This window comes from Falco punctatus (genome assembly GCF_963210335.1).
Source record: "Falco punctatus genome assembly, chromosome: 8".
Taxonomy (NCBI): domain Eukaryota; kingdom Metazoa; phylum Chordata; class Aves; order Falconiformes; family Falconidae; genus Falco; species Falco punctatus.
This window is the reverse complement of record NC_137588.1, coordinates 1,921,232-1,946,089: the sequence shown is the minus strand read 5'-3', so window position 1 is coordinate 1,946,089 and position 24,858 is coordinate 1,921,232. Positions and strand designations below refer to the sequence as shown.

The 24,858-nt window shown below is 36.6% G+C and overlaps 1 protein-coding gene across 2 annotated transcripts in view; it reads right to left on the bottom strand.

Annotated features, from left to right (window-relative positions):
* The window catches only part of PGAP1 (post-GPI attachment to proteins inositol deacylase 1), a 38,894-nt gene that overhangs the window by 6,797 nt on the left and 7,239 nt on the right, over positions 1-24,858 (bottom strand). The window contains exons 3-26 of one of the 2 annotated variants that reach the window (XM_080399358.1): positions 23,142-23,317; positions 22,323-22,494; positions 21,105-21,265; positions 19,454-19,506; positions 19,212-19,278; positions 17,671-17,776; positions 15,846-15,901; positions 15,679-15,762; positions 13,874-13,923; positions 12,435-12,486; positions 12,130-12,207; positions 10,587-10,662; positions 10,176-10,249; positions 10,039-10,090; positions 9,268-9,334; positions 8,281-8,389; positions 7,863-7,901; positions 6,718-6,811; positions 6,000-6,090; positions 5,582-5,779; positions 3,457-3,589; positions 1,890-1,940; positions 449-669; positions 3-107 (exon numbers count right to left, since the gene is read on the bottom strand). In XM_080399358.1, the coding sequence (XP_080255484.1) occupies positions 3-107; positions 449-669; positions 1,890-1,940; positions 3,457-3,589; positions 5,582-5,779; positions 6,000-6,090; positions 6,718-6,811; positions 7,863-7,901; positions 8,281-8,389; positions 9,268-9,334; positions 10,039-10,090; positions 10,176-10,249; positions 10,587-10,662; positions 12,130-12,207; positions 12,435-12,486; positions 13,874-13,923; positions 15,679-15,762; positions 15,846-15,901; positions 17,671-17,776; positions 19,212-19,278; positions 19,454-19,506; positions 21,105-21,265; positions 22,323-22,494; positions 23,142-23,317 (2,365 nt within the window). The remainder of the gene's footprint in view (positions 1-2; positions 108-448; positions 670-1,889; positions 1,941-3,456; positions 3,590-5,581; positions 5,780-5,999; positions 6,091-6,717; positions 6,812-7,862; positions 7,902-8,280; positions 8,390-9,267; positions 9,335-10,038; positions 10,091-10,175; positions 10,250-10,586; positions 10,663-12,129; positions 12,208-12,434; positions 12,487-13,873; positions 13,924-15,678; positions 15,763-15,845; positions 15,902-17,670; positions 17,777-19,211; positions 19,279-19,453; positions 19,507-21,104; positions 21,266-22,322; positions 22,495-23,141; positions 23,318-24,858) is intronic. The other variant, XM_080399359.1, reaches the window with a different exon arrangement.

The following is a 24,858-nucleotide window of genomic DNA, read 5'->3' as shown; positions in this document are numbered from 1 at the left end:
ACCTTGATTTCAGTTCCAAAGCACTTGAATTCATGAGAATTTCTAAAATGCATATGATGATAATAGCTGTAGATCTGCATGGATCAGGATCAAGTCTAACATTGTACCTGCGAAGAAGTGGTTTAGAAAGCATGTTACTTCTAAATTAGGCTACCAAATAGTTAGGAAGAAGCATGTGCTAATAACAACAAACATACATAAAATACATATGGTATCATAGCCTGATTTAAAATTCTTTCTGAACCATTACTTTCTTTGATGTATCACTGATTCACTTAACACCTACTTATAATATAAACCACATTACATTATAAGCTACCTTATAATATCAAAGACTTCTGTTAATTATAATTGGTTTTTCTATGCAAAGAGTCAAACAGTTGCAATTTTTATTGCTTCAAAGATTCATACTCATTTCTTCTACCTTACTGGCAATTTAAGGAAGTACCTGAGATTTTTTAACCAATAAATTAAAGATGGCAAGTTCAGCAGCACAATCCACGTGAGTAAATTGAGAATTGTAACGTGTATCTTAAGACTGTTAACGGCTTCAGCAGTCGTACTGTTGGGAAGAGATTGTGTTGCTTCTGAAATACTGTCCATCAAACTCTGGTTTTTCACTGTGTGTATCCTGGAGTTCTGCGAAGTTTCTTTTGAGTGGTCTGAATCCTGAAAATAAAAGACAGAAGTCACAAAAACATGCACAGGCTTGTAAGAAGCCATTCTGGGGGAAGAGGAGGGGAACATACCAGCTCTGACTTAAGAAGAAAACTTGCAATTAACCCTCAAAAAGCCATCAAAAGCAGAGTTTGGTAGTTCAATTTTAAAGCATCTAGATTTAACCAGAAACTTCTCATACACTAGTAGTTTATCTGTCTTTGGAAGAAAAGAATGGAGAGTGGAGATGCCCTGACACCAATGCAGTGATAAGAAATGGAGTTCCTAGAAGGAGGAAGAACAGAAATAAAGGGGTATACAGGCACAAATCACAGATGATTATTCATGGAAAAACATACAGGAGGTAACAAAACAGAGTAAAATATTAGCTGTAGGAATAAACAACAAAGATGAGCTAACAAGTTGGAAGCAGCTAACTTCCAGTGACAGGGGGAGAAAAGCCCACAAATGAAACAAAACGAAATTATGCGAAGATGAAAGAAGGAGAGGATTTAAAACTAAACACACAAAGAACACTCAAAGAAACCCAAATAAAACCGTCAACAACTTTTTCTGGCAGACTGTTTTTTAAACTATGTTCTATGTCTGCAAAAAGGAACAGGTAATTATTATATTCCCGTACCCACACCTGCTTACATCTTTGATCCTATACCTTAAAGTAATTGAAAAAGAAACAAATTCACAGTGTATGAAACCTAGTGCTTCTTCACTCCTTTTTAAACAGTTCCCAGTTTACTGGGGTCACAATCCATATCCATCGAATAAATACTATTTGTCATCTCCTGATTAAAAACACCACTAAACTCCACAAACTACCTACCTGGAAAAAATATTTACCTGTAGTACAGATTATTATCTAGAAATTTTTCTATTTTTTTTAAGATAAGACATGCATAATCAAATACCAAAATTTAGACCAAACCTATTATTCTGTATGTATTCAGAGAGTAAGTTTCCTTCTTAAATGTACTTCAGACAAGTTCACACTGCAGTGACCTTGAACAGTGAATGCAACAGTCATACGTGATAGAGTAGGCTACTCACGTCTTCGCTTCTCTTTCACATCATGCACACAGTAAGTAAACTACAGCCATCCAGTCAGCACAGCACAACCTAACGCTACCAAGGCGAGATGATAACAATTCATAATGCATAAGTTAGCCAAACAATTTTTGGTTACAGTTTTGAACAGAAACAAGAAACAGTCTTACCCCAGTAAGCATGTTTTGTTCTGCTCTTACATTCACATGCAGTTTTATAACCTGTAAGACAAACAGTTCCGCTTTTTTTAGTGGCGTTTCTTCATGCAAAAGCTGTGGTATAGAAGTAAAACAAATTTGGGCTAATTTTTTTTTGTCCCTTTTTATAGCTAGATGATTCCAGGGCCCCAGTGGAGCTGCAATGCAAGAACTCCCTCTGCCTTTCTCATCAGCAGCATCCAAAGTGCTCTATTAAGGAAGGATTTCCAAGCACAGAGAGAAAACGCTGCTCTGATTTTTCCCCTTCCACTGTGCTGGACAGAGAATACAGAGCAGAAAATCTGCATATTCCTCACCTCCTTCTGCTAATTCAGTTCTACTTCATTTTCTGCAGAAACCCATAAACAGGCCACATAGGAAAAGTCCCACGTCAGAGATTTACTGCAGAAGCAGGAGTAACATCAGCATGGGAACATCTTTCGCAGGGTAACCTTATGTGACAGGGAGTTCAATTAGAGATAGCACTGTTTCTCAGGTTGTGCTTTCAGCTGCCATCTACCTGCTTCAGACCACCTGTAAGCTGCTCTGCTTGTGCCCCTACTCGCAGATGCATGCTCCAATGTTTCCCTAGTAGAGCCAAGTATAGTAGCTGAATTAATAGCTATATAACCATAGGGTGAATCAGAGAAGTTTGACACTCTGATGCAAGGAAAACCATGGAAACTGAATGGCAGGGACTAAGTACGGATCTTTGTGGCACTACCAGAGGGACCAGGTTAGACAGACATTAAGACTACCCTAATTCTACAATATATCTACCCTCCTTCCTTTTACTCCATAAAGATCTGTGAAAAGTCTTAAAAGATGGAAAATATTCTACAGAACATTCCAAGTCCTCCCTTTGCTAAAGTTTCTCTTCAAGGAAGTTATTAGTCTTTGATCTTATAACATTACCTGTCCGTAAGTTAAAAATTGCAATTATGTGCATTATTGTCGTGGGCATATGGGCCCATACATTTCTTTGGAAGAAGTGTTATGAGAAGAAGAAAAATAATTCTAAAAAATACAAAATCATGAAGAGTCTGATAAGTTCAAAAAAGACACAAGTACACAAATAATAACTTCCTTTTAAGCATGAAAAATAGTAATCTGTATTTTCGCTTTTAACATGGGGTTAATTCAAAGCATACAGAATTGTGGATAACTGGCTAGCTGAAAAAGGTCTCATAGACATAGTGCAGCTGCCTGGACAAAAATGCACATCGCTCTCAGCTTATCTGAAGTAAAGCAAAAGTTACACAGTAACAGGAAGATCGCGGTGGGAAAAGAATGTTGCAGGTGGGAACAGATAACTACAGAAGAGAAACTAGGGGGAGGCTTGATATTTAGGCAACTAACCAATAATGAGCTTAACTTTTGTAATATGTATGAGCTAATTATAACAAGGCATAAAAGGTGACTGTACGGGACAATAAACGAAGTCTGCTGATCACTCATATTGAGTGACTGTGTCTTCCCTCCGTCGCAACACAGAATTTTGAATGCAGTTATAAATTCAACATATTTAGCTTTTCAGTACCTTAAACAAGTATTGAAGATAAATAATGAAGACAGCAACTGCACCACAAGTGGTCCAGCTAAGCACAGCAAGGGATAACACCCCGCAGAGTCTTCTGGGTGTAATCAACTTATCTTTTTGAAGTACAGTAGGCCTAAAAAAAGAAAACAAAACTGCTGTTATACTACTGTAACAATGTCACACCTACAAAGATCAAAGCATAATTCTGTTTTGTGAATGACTGAAAAGAATAAGTTATTCCTGAATATTGATTAAACAGCGGAAAAATAAAGTTAGACAAATTTTAACATACATACCAACTGCTACATAAGCTACTTTGCACTAACAAAACAATCTTATACCTCCTAGAATGTATGTCTGTAACTAATGTATTATTTTTACTTCATTTGGGGAACATAAAGGTTACACTGATGAACATAAAACATTAGCTAACTGTAGGTCTGCATCAGTCACTGAGTTACTCTGTCTTACTACTGCACAGCTGCATCATGAAAGTGTCTCCTACTACAAACGTTAATGCACTGCAGCATTCAGTGGCAGTACAGCAGTACACAACTGTAAGGCTCCAAGAGATTAATTCTGTGAAAGCATTCTTCCTAGACAGGAATTTCTGCTTGCTCACAGCCTGAGAAACACAGAAAAGCTTATTTTCAGTGTCCAGATTCCATCTGGTACAACTAAGAGACAAGTATGAATATGAAATGACAAAGACGAGCTGGGAAGGTGTGACAATGAGGGGAATGCAGTGGGGACGAAGTACAATACAACCATTAAAAAGTCTGTACTACTTGGATATTCAGGGGATATTCCAGTATTAAAGTAGACAGTGAAAACAGAAAAAGCATTATTTGGAAAATATAATTTTAAAAGCCTTTGCAGCAAGTATTGAAAATTTTTGCCTATGAAAAATAGGCACAAAAAGAAGTCTAGCTGACTAGAACAAAGAATCCCACAGACAGCAAGTGACAAATTCTTTGCTGCTGTCTACATCAGATCATTTCCAAACATTGAGTAAAAGTCAAGTGATACTATCTACTTTAGGGAGATTTACAGAAAATAAATGGGTTGGATTTTTTTCAATAAATTCAGGGGTAGATCAAAAACTGTGTAAGGCACTAGAATTGAATCACCTGACTTACAGGTAGGCACACAAAAATCTTATTTTCCTGCCTTTGCCCAGGACATTCTCTGGGTTTGAAAAGCCCAGTAAAAGCTTTAATGAAAACAGCCGGAATTGAGCTAACACCCTTAAAAAGTTAGGAAGAACAGTTTTGAAACTTGGAAGTTCATCACTTTGTCACTTAAAACTAATACTGAAGCATCCACTGTAATTTATGAAGAAGGCTGAAAAAATAGCTGGTGCCAGATCTATTATTTGGTAGAATAAGACCAGAAGTGCTATTGATGTAAACAGAAAGAGTTCATTTGGCAGATGTTTTCTGAGTAAAGAGCATCCCAGCCGACTTCCTGGAGACAGAGAGTTGGCTCAGATCTAGCTGAGGACTGCTATCAATGTCGGAACAGTCAAACCTTTAAAACAGCTAAGCATGTTATCCAATTTACTCATTTACTCTTCCGAAATCTTTTTATCTTCCTTGCTTTTTTTAAACCCAGTTTCATATTTGAATACTCATCTGTACAAGAAAAACATTAATTCCATGTCCTTACACATGTTCTATAAAACTCATTGGTCTTGTAGAATGAAGTGAACATCCAATAAATTTGTTTTACAAACCTGCTTGTATTCTTTAATGTGGTTTATTCAATACAAATAATGAGGCATGGATTGCAAGGCTAATATTCTCTTTTCTAAACATATGCATTTATTTTTTGAGCTGCTGAAAAGGGAATAGTTAGTTGCTTTCTTTTCCCCAACAAGCTTTCCTCAAAAACAAAACTGAAAACCTGTATAACAGCCTTTTGGTGATGTGGAATAAGGACCATGAGGCAATCCTCATACTTAACACCAACAAACCCCGATGTCTTAAATACTGTATGAACTAAACTGCAGAATTCAGTCTGCCCAAGCACTGACACTCACACTGAAGCAAAAAGAAAAAAAAAAAAATGGACAGGCTCACAGTCATCTAAAAGAGCGTAATTGTATAGCATAGTGGTTTTTTACCTCATCAGAGTCAACCATAATGAAGAGAAGAGTCTCAGAGATGTAGAGAAAAATACTCCACTCCAGTAGGCAATGCCTGTCCCAAAAAGAAATAGAATCAGGGACACAAGGGGGAACCATGCATCCTGACTACTCAGTACAGCAGCTTCCACCTCTGGTAGTGACAGTGATTCCCATATCTCTCTAAACCAGTTAAACCTGCCAAAAACATGAAAGTAGTATTACTTATCACTTCCAATTGCCATTACAGTAAGATATCTATCAACTACGCCTCCTACTACAGCCTTTCAAACAAAATCAGTCAGGTGTTCACAATGACTACAGATAAAATAGTATTCTTCTCCACTAATAGTTTTACTAAAAATTCTGGTTTGGAAACTGCTTTAAGTAAATAAAGAAAGAAGTTAGGCAAACTCACCCCTGCAGAAACACAACAATGCTTATAAGAGGTTCTACTTTGTAGGGCTTAGCTGTCCTAACTAGTTCAAGGGAAAAGTCTGAACACTGGCCTAGAATCAAGAACAGAAAGCATCTATAGTTATTATTTTGTCATGAACTTTAACAAAGAAGATACACACACACACACAAAAAAAAAAAAAGAGACAGATTTGAAAGTCTGCTTTAAAACAAAATAACCATGTCTTACAACAGCACTGCAAGTCATCATATTTCATCATCAAGACCCTTATTCACTGGGTCACTCATATTAGGTAATTGTCACAAGAGCTTCACCACCTGAACTTAGATAAAAATGCATTTTGTCTGAAGACATGTCTAAAAGTTAAGCCTGCAAATCTCACCTTCATGCAAGAAATAGTGTTTTGTGCATATTAACCTTATATTTTTAAACTTTTACATTCATCTATTAATTCTAAAGTATCGTGTAACACCAATCATTCACAAAGAAGGGATTGCAGAGTAAAATAATAATGAAATACCCTGCTACAACACAACCTTGGAGAACTACCAACAAACAAAACCCGAAACTGAAGAGCATAAATCCAAATGCTTGCACAAGTTAATGATACTTAGCTTTAAAAGTTAACAACAACTAGCCAGGTTTTCAACAGTAAATTGGATAATTAATTTCTCTAAAAACACTTGTGAGAAAAAAAAATATTTTTCTGCAAAGCTACCTGTTGATATCAATGTGCTCAACTGTCCTCCATAAGTAAGAAGAATATTAGAAACAATATAGACAGGAAGAGCGCCACCATGGAACCTTATTATCTGAAAGACAAGGATGGAAAGATAACTTTTAATTTCTGTATATATACAAATATATTTTTAAAATACACACACAATCATGTAGCCAGCATGATGATGTGATTAGAAAATCTTTCTTAAAGGATTTAAACAGTTTTTCATTTTTATGCATAAGTATTTGATAACTACCATTACAACTAATGTTATATATGGAAAACACTCAGATCTCTCATAAACAGTAAATCAAACATGTTTTGATAAATGATCAAATTATAAGTGAATGCTGTTTTTCCAGTCAAGACAAATATTAAAAGAATACACTAGTGCACTAATGGTGTTTCAGTAAAATAGATTTTAAAATTGAAAGGCCACTTTCCAAGCAATACCTGCATATAGCTACATATGCTTTTGGGTAAAGAATTTTTGGAAGCAATTTCACGTATGTTCTAATTGGCTTCCACTGTCCCAAGTCGTGATTAATAAACAAATAGGACATAAATTCTTCTAAAGTGATAACAACATGAAAAATCCTCAATATAAATGCATACATTCAAATCGAGAAACCTGCCAGTAATACTCCAGCACTACACTTAAGTGCTTGCGAATTAGTTACTCTTTAGAATCAGAAAACTGCAGATGACTAGTCTATTTTCACTGATACCAATGTTTAAATGTATTCTTCATTGATAACCAAAGAAAATTTGTTGAAAAGGAGCACATGGATCTACTTCAACTTTTTTCCTAACTTGTAGTTGATGCCAAATGTATCTTAATGTTTTAACACTATTGACTCATCAGGCAAGAAAATGACCTACGGATACTCAACTAACCACAAAGCCAAATGCTCAACATTTACATTAGCTCTTTAGAGCTAGGCTGCTTTTGCACTCCTCTGAAAACTGAGGCCTGACATTTATCCGGATGGGATGCTGTGCCAGCTGACAAGGTTTACAATGATCATTGAATAGTGTCCCGCTTGGCATCAAGAAGTGCCATGGCAGGGAAGGGAGGAAGGACAAACTTCTTTAGATGCCACTGACATAAAAAACAATCTAGTACTAGAAAGTGTTCTTACTTGTCCAAGAACCTGTAAAAGTGACGTCTTCAGAACTACCTTGATACAAAAAGAAATATTTTATTATTTTATATAATGGCAAACATAAGTACAAAATATTTTCATTTTTAAGAAGCCAATCTGAGTTTTAGAAGACAGCAATCCTATAACTAAAATGTACAACAGCTGACTCCTGACTTTTTCAAAACAAATGGTTTGAAGTTTTTCTTAGAAATGAGAGCCCAACTTTCAATATTACTCCAGCTGTTGCGAAATACTTGTAACATGCACTACATTTAAAAAAAGGCCAAACAGCCTACCTTTATTTTAGATTTGCTTAGTATTTATTTTGATTAATTAGCCACATTTTTAAAGACTGAATTATATAAAAGTTATACAGTAATGCAAACTAGCTATAAAATAGATTTGTATTACTCACTTCATACTGACAGTCTGAGGAAGAGTAAATATTCAATTCTGGAACCCTGCTGTCATTTTTAGGCTGAGCAATATGCAGTTTTGCAGAAATCTCAGTAGAAGATGGAACTCTGAAACAGCAAATTTAATGGGTAATTGTTGTCCTTCTAGTGAAGAAAAGCCCAACAAGCCTTAGTCTTCAACAAGTGCATGTAAAGCAGATCTAGTACAGCAGCGTCACCACAAGCAGTGAGTGAAATGGCATGATGAACTTGTTTATCCTGTCACAAAGGACTACACAACATTCTCAGCCTACTGTCCTCTGAACTATCAAGGGGCATGGTACTAGAAAACAGACACGTGTAGTTTTAGTGTACACACTGCCTCACAGAACATGTAAATACTCTGAGTGACAAGATGGGGAAAACACCTCCTCAAGAATACAATTCAGTTTCCTGCAAGTATTATGCTGTTAGAAAACGAAGGGGGGATGGGGCGGGGAGAAATAGGGAGGTATCCTTAAGACATCTAAAATAAGGAAGACAGTTTTCCAACCATCTAAAATAAAGTCAGGTTGTTCAACTGTAATTCATGAGTGACACATTTCAATCCCTATCATTTGATTTTGTCAGGACTATGCTGCTGAAGCAACTTAGGGCCGCTGGGTGATCTAAACCCTGGCTTATGGGAAGAAGCCAGCATCCAGAGCAGCCTCTACACCCCACTCACGAGGGGGTCAAAGATCATGCTGAGAAGTTCAGACCAGCAAATCTGACTTCCTTTTTGAGAAAATTAGTGAGAACTATTAAACACAATCGGTAGATATTCTTATTCTGAAAAAAAATTCAGAACAACTTTGTCAACAAAGGCAGAAAAGTAAATGAGGAAAAGATGCAGAAGGCAAACACTTAAGACTGGAGAAGTTGTCTCATATCAGAAATATTACAAGAGGATGCAAACATGCTTCAAAAACATATCAAGTAGTAAGTTAAATTGTCAAAGTCCTTACTTTGCTACAGTTACTGAATCTTCATGTGACCAGGGTATATGAAGTCTGTAAACACTAGGTTTTCTTTCTGAAATGGAAAAGAATCAAAAAATATAAAATTATTTAAGAACAAGATGTGGCAACTGTCTCCAAAACTAAAATGCAAGTAAAACAAAGGTGGCATATCAGTCACTGTACAGAATCACTGGGCTTGCAGTTACATTGCAATGCGGATCAGCGCAGTTAGCACTGAACAAAAAAGACATTTTTAAGCTCATGCTGTTACAGAACAAGACAGCAAGACATCAGTGTTTAAGGGCAGAAAAGTTATGAGAAAACTTCTAGTTTTCAATAGGTGTAACCTCAATCTAATAAATCCATCACTTCTTTTTTTTTTTTTGAAACAAAGTCCTTCAGCATCCCATTCTGTTTAAGCTTATGTAGCTCAACATTCAAATTTGAGTTCCACAATTAGCAAATAAAAATCCTAGCCAAATGTGCTCTTCTTGAGAAACACTTTCAATATAATGCACAAGCCTGCTGAAAGTTCAACTTCCCTTTGCTGGGAAGCAAGAAAAACAAACATAGGAGGACTAATTTCACATTTTCTTTGAGCTATACCTTCTTAACAAAAAGTGGACAGAGAGATATTGTCTGCTCAAATGTCTCTGCTAATAACAGTACTGCCTAAACCCCATTGCTTGAGAGTACTTTTGTTTCCACCAGCTTCAGTCTTGAGAATTTTCAACACATTTGGTTTATAAATTTATGCTTTAGAAGACTTATATTTACCTTCAAATGACTGGCAGTGGCTCTCTATATAAATTTTGAAAGCTTGATATATCTAGAACATTAAAAAAAAAAAGAAAAAAATCACATTCTTTAAACAGTGGTTACATTAACTTAAAAAAATTAAGTAGTATTCTTACTTGGTTAAAGTGCTGGAGCTGTACATTGTAAAGTAAGCCAGTTGAATTTAATAGAATTTTGCTTGAAGAAAGCCCTGTAAAGGATGTATTTTTTTCACGTATTAGATAAAATTATTTGAGAACTCGCTACTTCTTCAGATATTTTTTTTTTTCCCCAGGAGACTTGTGTGCTTCTATATCTGTTAGTCAAAACCCCCACATTTCTTACTTTTTGTTTGTTACTAACAAAAGCAATATTAACTTTAGTAAAAACAACACCCCCAAAACCTCCTGACCATTGGAATTTTTAGGTAAGTTTATTATCCAAATATTAGTAATACTAGTTTTCCTTTTTTTTTTTTTTTTTTTTTTTTTTTTTATCTACCCCACACACCCCACCCCCCACAAAAAAAAGTAATATGCTAAACTTACCAAATGAAAAAAGATGTGTTACAGGAAGTTGTACTGTTCTGGAACCCTCTTTGAAGAATTCACAGCCCAAAGTATACTGCAATTCAAGATATTACATACAGATCTAAACTGAGCACAATACTAGAAAGCCTTTACACTTGCCAAATTCTATTCACAGGCTCAGGCAAAGTCCAGGACAAAAGTACTGAAGCGTCACCTCTCCACACACTGACAGGGACTGGCAGGTAGTTTGTTCCTGTACACAGCGGTACAAGTTTGGGTAGCTGAAGCATGACTTGCAGGTTACTCTAGCTTTCACCCATTTGCAACAGCCTTCAAAAGGCTATTCAAACAGCTAAGAACAACTAGAATCCAGTCCACATCCCTCCTCCTCAGGTACCTCTTTCTTTTCTGGGGGGCGTTGCAAAGGAGCATGACTTGTCCAAAATCTGGATACAATTTACTAAGCAAAAAGAACCTTTAGTTCGTCTTCTGAAGTTTAATCACAAAAAAGCAAAGCATCCAGCAGGTATGAGTTGTACCATCTCTAACAAGTATGTAGGTCTCTCGAAAATTATTTTCCATCCCATTTTAAATCCAGCATTTGTTTATTTTTGAAAAGCAGTTTCCAAGATTTAACACAGGACTGCAACTCAACACATTACATTTCACAAGTGATCTCTCTTCTACCTTTCTTATCCAGAACATTACTAATAATAAACATATCCAGTATATTACTAATTTAACTGCAAGATGTTTCTATCACAACTATCTGAAGATGTGCTCGTATACAAGCATTATAATCACTTCAGCTGTGAATAATTTATTGGATCATGGATTATTATATCAAAGATGCAGAGACAGTATTTGTGTTGCAGAAAGAAATGTCAGACCTACTTACACTTTAAATTCAAGTTCAGTCTTCTGCCACTTTCAAGACTACCTAGAAAGGCCTGCCAGACCCAGCTGGGTAATACACCAAGTCTGCTTAGATTCCCTGCAAGTGTTCCTCTTACTGGGAGCCTGAGAGGCCTTGATGCAAAGACATCCAACTTCTCTGTGAGGTTCAGAACTATCAAACTCTGTACAACTCAGCCTACCACATTATTTGTGGTCTCAGAGCTTGCAGAGGTATCTGTACCATACTCCTCCGAAACCATATGTGGTGTCTTCAGTTATGAACAGCATTCTCCACTCTGCTGGGTAAGAGAACTGACTGTTCAAAAAGATAATAGCCTGATTGCATTCCTGAACATTAAGGAAGAAAAACATTAGAACCCCCAACAAGAACTCCTAAGAACTGGTTTGAGAACTGTTGCTTTGTATGTTTCAAGTAGTATGCATGCCCCTTCCATTCGGTGTTTTATCAAACGAAGACGTTTCTGAGCTTACCCAAGGATAACAGTTATCTACAAACCACACTGGAGTGTAGGTCTATGGTTTCTCAAAGTAACTTAGCACACATTCAATACACTTCCTTTTCCTGCTGTCATAGCATCTGAAAGCTACGAACACACTAAGCAAGCAATTTCTGCATTTCTTTTCTTTTTTTTCTTTTTTTTACCTTATTGCCAACTGTGGGCGGTACCTGAATGACAATGTGGGACAAAGAAGGATAGTCCTGAAGCTTCAGTATTACAACCTTAAAACAAAAAAAAAAAAAAGACAAAAAAATAAAAGCCATTGTGAACTTAGCTTAACAAGCCTTAGCTTGCCCCTTGCCAGTTCCCAGATGTCCACCTCTTGCACCCATTCCTCTGGAATACAACTGCATGTTCCAATGCTGTAAACAGAACAGATCTTTCTCCCGTGACATGCAGCTACACCATGGAGTACCTCTCCCTCCTTCAAGTTGTGTGTGACACTTACCTTGGTGGTCGGAAGTAACTCAGCTCTCCAGGACAAATCAGTAGCTTCCAGGCTGTAAAAATTTATGCACTAAGGATGAGCATGTCCATTATGACAATGGATTAAAATACCAGCTTTTATATATATATGCGTGTGTGTGTATATGTATATATTTCACATGATTTTAAAATGAGGACAAGTTTGGGTCTCCTGCAGTTTGCTACCATAGTAATTTATCAAACTACAGTCATTTCAGATGCTGCAAATCTTGTTTGTGCAAAAACAAGTTAAGCAAAGCTCTAACTTTGTCACAAACATTCAGTACTTAGCCATGCAACTTCACAAACATAACAAAAAACCTCAGTGAGCTGAAACATCACTGGTATCAAATTAATACATGATTTTATTAGCATTTTTAAACATCAGAAGTGCCAGTTTTTCATATGGGAACATCTAAAACATATCATATGAAATAAAACTCTGTTAGCTGCTGCAGAGCTTGCAGCAGTTCTAAAATGGTGTGTACTTACATTTAAACACTGAACCGCAACACATTAATTCAGTCGTTTTAAGTTATGATTTTTACAATATACCAGAATACTTCTGTTTCTCTAAACAGTGTTACATGACCACAGGACACAGTCCAAAGCAAGGACGCTATTATCAGATGAGGTTTTAGGTAGCGGTCCTGAACTAGGCTAACCTGCATTTGATGCTGATCAAAAGTTATGCAAAGGAGTAACAGCCAGCTTCTTGGATCAGGAAAAAGTAATTATGACATCTAGCTATCAGCTGGAGGCAAAACTGTGGCTATACACCTCAGCTCAGATCCCAGAGCAGATAAATACTATTCTAGCTCAATTCTACCTGGAAGCTTTCTGTAATCTGAAGGGTAGATTGAATTTACTTTCAGCTTACTTTGCAAATGTAAGCTAAGCCAGTGTTTTAAATCCATTTTGTAATGATTGTAACAAACCGATTCAAATAATCACTAAATCACCCACACTGCTAAATATTTTTCATATGACAATAGCAATTATGGAATCAGCAAAAAAATGGGAGATGCTTCTAGCCACTCTTCTGAAGGCTTTGAGTGACATTAGATGTCTTCTGTCATAGGATTCTAAAGCGATTCTACAAAACACACAATTTAGGAATCCAGCACAGCATGTAGTGTCCACAAGAGAGCAACAGGAGCAACTTCTTACTGCTGCGAAGGTCAAACATACAGCTTAAAGAAGTTCCCCTATTTTATTCCGCATTCATGCAGCAATTTTTGAGAAAACCTATTCTTTCCTGTTTTCTTGGTGATACAGACAGCAAAAATTATTCACAGCAAGAATTTTACTTTTCTTCCCAATCTCTTCCTTCCTAAGGAGGAAGATATCTTAAATGCTTTAAATTCAAATTTAGTCCCACAATACCCATTTGAATAAAGAACAGGAACTGTTTATACTCACCACATTGATGAATTATTGTTCATACAGCCAAAAATCCAGCTACTTGTGTCCTGTAAAGTCAATACCATAACATGGTACATTACTAATACGTGAGTGTATTTATAGAGATATTAAAAATAGCAATTATTTACTGCAACAATGCAGGAGTTAATGCTGACAATCTTCTTCAAAATTTATATATGCTAACTGTTTCAGTACACTAGATGTCAGCAGCTGTTCCAAAAATCCTCTGATAGCAGAACCTTGGTGCAATTGACTGCCTAAAGAGAGGAACAAACTTCCCTCTTCATCTCGTTCCTTTTCTGTTAAGTGTGTCTCCAGCAGCTATTATTACAGTGACCAAACCCTCAGAAGGATGTCAAATACTGAAGAGTAAAAGCAAAGATGATGATAAAAACAGTTTCTCTTGGATTTCCTCAATTATTTATAACAAAAGATATCCACCATCTTTTTTTATTCATTTCACAATGAAGTCAGACTTCTGTGTTAACAGCAAGTGATATCCTCCATTAAAATTCTGATGTTGTGATCTTGGAATTACAATTACAAGGATGAAAAGATGAAGAATAAGACTGAAAGGTGGGGGTTTCTAGAACCATTTTAAATAATTTCCGTTTGCCACCTTTTCTAGTTATGAATACATTTTCTAAAAATCAAATACAAGGTTAAACAAACTTTCACCATTGCCCTTAAAAAAAAATATCTGCCTTACATATGGTGTTAAAATCAATTTTAAGTTTATTTTTTTCTAATGAAAAGAAACATCTCAATGTACTATCCTAAGTAGTCAAGAAATACTTTAGAATTTTAATGTTCTACTGCTCCCTCCCTCGATAATTTAAGCGCTTTGAAATGACAGCGCCATGATGCGAGTATCTCAGACATTGTTCTGTACCTCCTCCTCAAGCAGTATTAGTCCTGTCTTTAAGATAGTATAACAAAGGCAAAAGTTAACCTATTAAAGCACAACTAAGATCACAACAGATGTGTCAGTGTTGAAGCTGCTACTGAGAAGGACAATTAGAAAAGCACTGAGAACACAGAATCTTGTTTTCCCCAATGGTGGTATGAATCTCTTCTTTGGGATGAGGAGGAGTGGTGACACAGGCAGGTAGGATGAAACGGGAAAGCATCTCAAGTTTCTTGCCACTAATCTAGAATACTCATGTAGTTCTGAAAAGTGTATTTATCCATCTCCAGTTTGCCAAGAAATTACATTCCTTCCTTTCAAAAAATATTTTTAAAAACACATCAAAAGCATTTTTGCTGAATTTATGTCTCTTGAGATTAAAAAAATTGTTGCACGTTATCATCTCTCAACAGAGGAGACAACCAAGAAGATCCTGTTTTCTCATGTGGCTTCCATTTGCTTCCACTGCTTAGTGGAAGATCCCTGCAGCCTTTCAGGCTCATTTCAATTTTATTATGGGAAAGCAAACCTATAAACTGCTTTCCCAAATTAGAAGTATGGCTGAATCCTGGCAGCACTAAAAATAACTTCTTCATTCAAGCCCATCAATACAGAACTGCACTAAAAGGAGAAAGTAATCTGGGGCTAACCATAAGAGAGTCAAAAATAAAAGGTTTGAGGTTCAGGTGACATTGAAGGTTTCAGATCTAGAACATTAAGTGTGACATGCTAAACCAGGAAGTACATCTAACACAATGTATTAGGCTGTGAATGTAAACAAATGTCAGTAATTTCAACAGCTGTTCATTAAACTGTCTTAAAACTGCAGCAAATCTAAATTAAAAAAATACAGCTTTATAAGCAAACTCCAGACATTAAAGAAGTATTTTCTCACCAACATACTGTTTTCACAGTAAACATGACTGTATGATTTTCTGTGGCTTGCAAGAGGAAATGTGAAATATTTTCCATCAGAATCCTTCAAAGAAAAGAAAAAAACACTGCTCATTAGTAAAAAACCCCAAAACCAAAAAAACACAATGAGAAAAAAATGTTACGTACATTGTAAACTGAGTAAGTCCATTTTGAGGCTTTGACTGTAATCCACATGAAAGCTCCTAAAAGAAAATATGTTTTTATGTGCCACACTGCAGGACCTATTATCCTTATCCCCAAAATCTTATACTTATCTCCAAGGTCTTACCTCTTATCTGTAAATGGCCATAAACTTTGTAACCTTTAATCAACACAAGATTGCTACTGCTTAGAGTTACATGCAACAGTTTCCATCAGTTACACAGGAAACAGCAAACCCCTAGGATCCAGTTACTAAACAGGAATTATAAAATAAAAACCCTATGGAACTTGAAACAAAGCTCTCAAGGCAACAAAACACCTAAGAAAGCGAATGATACTAATGTAATTACAGGGTGACTGATTAAACTGAGGCCACGTTAGAAACAGCTTTGATCTTTGCTCAGGTCAGCCTTTTAAGAAAACTAATACAGGAACTTGTGTAGAAGTCAGTCAATGATGACTGAATAACACGTACATGAAAACAGTAGCAGTTTAAAAGATATGTCTGGGAAAAAAAGACTAAGAATAGTGAAGAGATCAGAGATAAAAACAACGCAAACTGTCATGCAGGAAGGTTAATATCTTTCTTCTGTGTAACCAGAGTAATAAATTCACAGAAATCTAGCTAACTGTTGAGAGGTCACTACAAATAGGAAGATGCAAACACAAAATCCAGTCTAAACATATTCCTCCTTATTGCTGAAACTGACCCCCTAAAAAAGGCAAACCAAGTAAAAAAAAAAAAAAAAAAAAACCAACAAACAAAAAAAATCAGTTCCACAGCCTGTTTGGGCAGCCGTTCCAAGGTCTGACAACCCTCCCGGTGAAGTACTTTTCCCCAGTACGTAACTGGAATTTCTTTTGCTGTTACTGGGCTCTACTGCCTATGGCGTTACCATGCGCACCTTTGAGAAAAATTTAGGTTCACCTTCTCTCCTATCTTTCATTAGGTAGTTGAAGACAGCAACAGGATCGATCCCCCTTCACAATCACCTCAGGGCAAAAAGCCCCAGTTCACTCAGCCTCCCTCCCCCACGGCCTATGCCCCAGGAGCTCCACCGTGGTGGTCCTCTGCTCCGGGCTCACTCCAGCGCATGTCACTGCCTATGTGCCTTCTTATACCAGGGTGGCCAAAACTGAACATCAAAGGTCAAGCTACCTTAGTACTTCTGCAACAGCTTATATTAAGAAAGTCCCTGAAATGAAATGGTTTTTATGAAATGGTTCAGCCCACCTCAGCAAAGCTAGGAATACAGCTGTGCCCTACAAAAGTTCTGTTTAGTTCCCAAGACTCCACACAGTCATAATTTCTCGGCATTTACAAGGAAACCATTAGTGTGCACTCCATTTTACCCTGCCATGTCATGAAAAAAAGACGCAGTCACTGATGAAGCAGATCTGAAAATTCAGGATTTCTATGAGTAGCACAAAACTAACACAGTGGCTCTACAATACCCATACTATCCTTCTTGCAAGCATGGGATGTAAGTGTAGATTAGACTGTACTTTTGACAACCAGCTATGCCCAGTTTCTGACATTTTCTACTGGACACCCTGGTGTAAATACAGCTCCTGCTCACCCCGCAGACTCTAAGACATGCAAAGTGACAGGTTTTTTTCCTCCTACCCCTTTTAACCTATTTAGTACTGAAACCTCATGAAAGCTGATAGTTTAGGTCTATAATAAGTATATCATTTCAGCAATGTCTGAAGAAGGACCAAATGTATTCCAGAAGTTTGTTAGTGAGAAGATTTAACTAGTAACAAATGAGTATCATTGAATTCTGATCAAAAGAAAAGTGCTGCACACCCGTGAGTTCTGTAAAAACTTCAGGATTTTCCTCAAATATCTTTGCAGGGTGTCTCACAAAGTGGTGATTCAGTACAGACATTCTCTTCTTCGGATCCTCAGTTATCTAAAAAAAGAACACATTGTCAAATCTAATTTTACTGATTTGTGTGATTTACAATCATCACATGATCATAGCTAGCAATACAGTTTTGGGGATGAGAGGCAGGAGAGACTGTTAGAAGACATGGTATACTTTCTATTCTAAATTTAATAATCTGAACAAATAAAGCACCATCGATAGTCAACCACTGCAGTACAGGAAGTCTACACATTATAAAGCATAGCTAAAACTTTTAGGAGTGTTACATCCTTGCCTACTCTTAACACAAGGAAACCATTCTATTAAGCTTTCTTTATAGATACACATGCATTCTTCCTGAAATAACACACTTATAAATGTGAGAATTCTTCCTAAACTATGGCATATTTACTAGTCTGAGATCACAAATCCAGCCTACCACATCTCATCTTAGTATTTTGAGCATCCAAACAGCTGCAGAGTTACATTTTTGTTTGGTTGTTTTGTAGGGCTTTTTTTTTTTTTTTTTTTGAAATCACATTACTAATGTTTGTCTACTCAGCTTTTCAAAATTATGGCCATTACAACTGACTTCTGTAAAGTTTTATGCTCCTGCACATTGTCAGTCAACTCCTGAACAACTGTAGCCCCTTTTTGTCTTCCTCAAACACATGTTAAAGTAAGTATATCTAAGAAACTAAAGAAGCCTGCCCCAAACAGCCTCAAAAAGAACACCTGAAAGCCTTCCTTTTCTATGGCTGGGGCTTTGCTCTTACATATTTTCAGCCTCTTGGACCTTAATTCCAATTCATGTTTATTGCTGAAACATTTCAGAAAGGGAACAGTGTACAATGGAAGATTTCTCCAATAGTTTTCAAAAAGTAAGATGCAGGATATTTATTTAGACAAGCAATAAATAATGGCAGCTAGAGGTAAACAAATACGCTTGTATTTTACTAACATTCTATTTTTGTAAGTGCTATTTGCAAAAGAACACCAGAAATACGTGCTGGCCACTATAACAACACGACATTGGGAAGTTTGAGAAGTATTATGTCTGATTTGAAGTATCGGAGGTTTTTGCCCTTTATATACTAGTCAGAGAAGGTCACTTGAACACACAGTGAGAGGGAATGTTCAAAGCTACACAGCTAGCAACACTTGTTCTTCCTGGTGCAAGGTCAAATAAACCTGCAACATTATGGAAGAAAAGTTCAGTCCATACCTCAGCTATAAAGCATCAAGCAGTCAATAATAAAAACTGAGTTAACACCTAATTATTTCTGACATGTTGGTCAAACACCACAAAGCCACAGGATTTTTCAGTGCCTGGTACAAAATGGCAACAATTTTCTCAGCATGACATAAAAATAATCAGAAAGAGTTTTCTGTATAATAGGGTGGGTTTTGTCCTGATCAAGCGCTCTGGGGGAAGAAGAAAGTGCGATGGGGAAATATACAGGAGATCACATATACAAACCTGCCTTGTATTTTCATCTATGAGATCAAAAAAAGCTCTAATGGTAGCCAGGATCAATTCTTTGCACCTAAACACAGAGTAAGTAAAATTAAATATAGAAAGGAAATATCCAGGGGAATAACAGTAGTCAGAAAAGACATCATAATAATATTATCCTGAAGCTAAATTATTACATAATATGATAACAGTAGAGAATAGAGGGATGCACGGTCAGTCAATTAACCGTTGTTCCATGAGCTTACCACACTATGGAGAGATGGTCTGTTGAGGCCCAAGCTCTTGGCACAGCTGAGCTCTGTTTGAAGAAGGAAAAAAAATTAGATTTTCTTAGTATGCAAACATTTTAAAATTCTAAGCTAGCCTTTCCCCTCCTTATTTAAACATATTTGTGCAATTATTAAGAGCAGCAGTGTTTTTCTTAGGAGTTTCAGGGGACTAGGGTGCAACAGAATGACTTCGTCAGTCTAAGACCTTACAAGTGCTGAAGCACTTATAAAATAGCCCTTGTAAAACAAAATGACCAAGTTATTATGTTAGATAGCAGAGACTAATGGCAAACGGGCAAATAATGGCGTGGAGGTAACTTAGCAAAAATTTCTTCAAAAACTGCTTCTATGACTAATCTTACTACTTTAACAAGTGATCCTGGCCACACAAGAGTAGAAGCATGCCAACAAAAGCTGCTGCTGAAAAATCAAGGGCATCCTCAATATAAAGATGCCTCGAAACACCACGCAGAAAAAACTGGACAGCCTGAAGCTATCCATTTATGTAAGTGTATGGCACGTACTGCATTGTAGGGACTAATAATACCAAAACCACCTCCCATAAATGGAGCTTATCACCTAGTTGAACAACTTAACTTGATTCAAGCTATGAACTATTCATGCATTACAGTTGGGAAGAAAAAACCCAAACCAAACCAGAACACCACCACCACAATCTCCAGAACAAAACAAACCCTCCGCCCCACCAAACCCACAAATCAAAAAACCAAAAAAAACCCCAAAACCCATTAAAAAGAACTGGTACCCCTGCACAGGAGATTTCATGCAAAATTCTGGTCACCAACACTCAAGAGAAATGAAAGTGGAACAGATGCAGAGAATGGTTACTAGGACAAAGGGAATGTGGAGTTAATCTTCTTAGCCTAGCAGAATCAGAGCTGAGACTATTTATAGACAGCTTTCTGTACAAGACACAGGAAGGTAAACACCAAGGAATGACAACTATTTCAGCTAACATTTCAAGTTGATGACAGAAAAATGCATTTAAAGCTGGAAATTACAAATGTTCTCCCTACTGGGAAGTGTTTTCCAGCTTCTTCCATGTACAGAATAGGTTGATGGCAGGGGGATGGATGACAAACCTAACTACTTTATGATGCCTCTTGATTAATTTTGGAAGGAGACAGATGCCTGCAAAAGCAGAATACTGGACTTGACAGTCTACTGCATCCTTTCTATACCTTAAATTCTTTGAAAAACAATACATACAAAAAGAAGGCTCCAAGCCAGAGCTCCCTTTTTGTAATTGAATGAGCAGTCTAGATCTATAGTGCGCATCTGTCAGTCTCCACATACACATCTCTTGCAAAAACACAGGAAAATAAAACCTGGGTTCTGGAACTGAAAAGGTGCAAGAAGGTGGTGACAAGAAACAGTACCAAGTGGCAGATGATTCAAACCAACCCCAACACATACTCCTCCAGAAGACGCTTGTTTATACTACATCAACTAGTTATGATTTTATAACCATACACTATGTAGTATTTTCATATTCAGTTATACTATGCTGCACATACAGACTATAATTAGACACCAATCCATGCATTACATAAATAGCTATCTAACATAGCTCCATGCAAAACCTAAAAACAGTTTGCTTTTTTACCACAACAGATAAGGCACTGTCATGTTGACTCGATCTTGGTAGAAAAGCCAGTCCTGAACGAACTTGGTAATCTCTGAATCCTCCCGCCACAGAAAGGGTAGTTAAATTTCTTAAATCTTGGGCCTTTAGAATCCAATGATTGTTTACAGCTGTATAAAAATCTATAAAATAGATTATAATCAATCACAATTTCTGCATAAGTCTATTTTATATACAAAAAAGCTATAGAAACATTTAATTAAAAGTTTCTGTAAGGGGCCCAAGAGGCATTCAAGCTCTGGTTATCACTTTTGATTCATATAAGGAATGAAAATTACTGTTTTAACCCCAAGGAAGCAGCAGTTGAGAAAGACAGATATGAGCTGAGCATATACATTGTTAAAATAGCAAACCATAGATATATTTGAAGGACAGCCATGGTCCAGAAACAGTCAACAAAGAAGAAGCATTGCAGCGCAATCAATTGTAGAAAGTAGAATTAACACAAGCACAATAAATGAAATTCAGCAGCTAAAGATAACCCGCTCCTCTCAGATGCCACAGAGAATAATGAAAAATAACTGGCTATTCCCTCTCCTTCACCAATTCCCTCAATATCTACACAACTATCGCCGAGCACATGTATTTCATCACCACAGTCAAATCTAGCTTTTCAAAAACACATACAGTACATGCATATTGATTATAATTTATTTTTTATGCCACAGTTATTTAGGTGAGCATAAAATATGATCTACCTTTTGTGTAAATATATTGTATAAAATATAATTTTATATCTACATTCCATATTCTCACTGCCCCAGCCTTTGGGCATGACAAACATTAAATTTAGCAACATCCACAGAAATAACACTATTTAGCCAATTCATGTGATAAATAAATCTATTAAAGAGGTCACGTTTTAAAAAAGAAAAATGTCATTCACTGGAGCGCTTACAAGTTTAGTAACATGCTCTGCAACTTAATAAAAATCCCAAATTATTGAGAGCTCCAGGCCCTGCACAGAAGCTCGAGTCCAAACAATCCATTTTATATGACACTTGAACTTCTCTTGGTACCGTAGAGCTCTCTAACAACCACCTAAGTAACAAAGGAATAGATTAATTACAGTAGACAAACCAGCACATTTTTGCTTTTGATTTGCAAGAATCTCACTTATTAATGCTTGAGAGGATCAATAAAGAAATACGACGTAATTAGATAACCTGTAATACTTACCAGTAAGGTATTTATCTAAAGGCATTACAGGTGCAACATGAGGTGTGGCTTGTGTAATGAGGAGGTTTATCAGCTCAGGCTTAAAATTCTTCAGAGTAAGCAATGCTCTTGCAATAAGACCACCCATGGAATGACCTACTATTGCAACACTGGTTGGTGCGAATTCTCGACCCTTAAGCAAAGAGCAAAAAGTAATCAGACACATCCAAAATAGATTTGACATTGAACTATGGTTATCAGCTGTACTTTATCCCCCCCCCCCCCCCCCAAATAATTAACTTATATCCTTTCAAGGATAATATTAACTAGTATCAACTTGATATGTTAGCAACTAAATTTACATTCATTTTGTAATCTCAAAAAACGTGCTTAGCATGGAGTTTCCAGCTCAAAAAGAAATATTATATAGTCTGTGTAAGCATAGGAAACCTAAGCTTATTTTAATTTCTGAGACTCCTAGGGACATAGGATATCAGAGAGCTTTCCTAGAGAAAACTGGATGTAAGATGATGCTATATTAATATTTTAATAAGCTAAGGAAAGTTTACATGTTTACTACAAAAAAGCCTACATTGTGCATGAAAATATTTACTTAGAAACACAATATAGAACGTAATCAAAGCTCTGGGATTGTCACAAGCATTAAAAACCTATTAAAGAGCAGCAATTCTCTATTGCACTATTATCACATTCAGTTATCTCCACACATTATAAAATCTCCCTCCCTTATTCATCACTCTTCAGTTTTTCAGCAAAAAAGGCAGCCCAGAATTCCATTCCCAAATGCAAGTACATTATTCAGCATACGTCACTACTTACCCTGTACAACTTCAGAATTACTTTTATGCATTCATGCACAAACTTGGTCTGTCGTTGTAGACTACCACCATACAATGCAACCAACTCCTCATTGAAGTTGACGCTGAAGAAATTAAAATGATACTTGAAGTCAACGTCTTCCGCTTTTCTAAGTGCAATGGAGCCAAGAGAACGTACTACAAAAGAAACCACAATAGTTAGAACAGTCTAATAGTCACTGCTTCACACCATCATTAGTAGGCAAACACATAAATATATAATCTATTAAGAAAAAAATGTTATCTTCAATCCATTACTCATCTAAAGTAATCCATAAAAGTAAGAAACGGATGAAAAAGACGTCCAAAAGCAAATAACCTCTTTTCTAATATGCAATCACAGTTGTTTTACAAAAACAGATTTGAAAATATAATTACATCAAAAGTATCAGCCAGTCACTGTCAGAACTGAATCGCAAAATGAGAAAAGAAATAATTCTTTCCTATTTTTCTAAAAATCCCTCTGAAAAAAAATTATTAGTAAACATATAACAACAAGAGCTTTCAGAACAATGTGCAAAAGAACAAATCTGATTAAATGAAAAGGAAGCTTGGAACAAGTTACCAAGAGCTGCATGCTATACTTAACAGCAGTTAACCACACGACCTAGCTTACCGCTGACTACAGAGATATTTTATGTCAGAAACAAACTTATACAAGATCAAGGATTATGTTCCTCCGTCTGAGGGCTGCTTTCCTCAGCTCATTTGCACCTTCTTACCGCCACCAGGACAAGGCGGCAAAACGACCATTCTTGACTTCAACTCCAGAGGCATTGCTACTGCTAGGCTTTCCCAAAATTCCTTTAAAGATCATCAACTCTCAAACAACATTCCCAAATACCACCAAGATATGTATATAAACCAAATACCAAACCCTAAAAGACACTTTTCCACCTGAAACCTTGAGGGAGAAAATCTTGTATTTACACGGTCTTGCTTCTGACCTCTCTTCTCCATCTAACCTCGGCTGCTACTTATTACAGCCTTCCGAGTGCAGAATTGTCCCTGAGTTTCCATGGAGACATGGCAGGATAGGAACAGCAATGGCTGCAAATGGAAAAGCATGGCAGGAGAAAAAGAAAATAAAAGGCAAAGTCCCAAAAGCGAGTATATAAAACAGCTAATGGTCACCAGAAAGGTCTGCCCAAATCCAGCACACAGGAGCAAGATTCTTCCAGAGTGCAACAGTGTGAGATCTGCAGCCTGCAAAATTCTCCTTCCGGACAAGTATGTGACAGAAATTAACACACCAAGCAGTTTTCAGTGAAGCTTGTAAAATAGGAAAATAACATTTATGAAATACTTTATACGTTCGAACACCCAAGCAGGTATTATCACCATGATGAAAACTGTAAATCTAATTTCACCAATTCTATCTAAAGCTAGTAAGTGGTAAGAACGCATTCATAATGGTTTGAAAAGACCTAAACAGTACTTAAAAGATCAAGTATCTTATCACAACTTTACATCTTGGAGGTCATGGTAAAGAGAACAAGAACATTGCCAAAGATCGCAAGACAAGCATGTGACAGACACCTAAGTTGAACTCAGGCTCTCAATTCTCCCAGTCTCGGGTTCATTTCCAACAACGACACCAGTACATCCTTTACTCAAAGTCTGAATTTTGTACATTTTAAAAGGTTCATTTTCATGCCCGTGAAAGCTGATGAATTAAC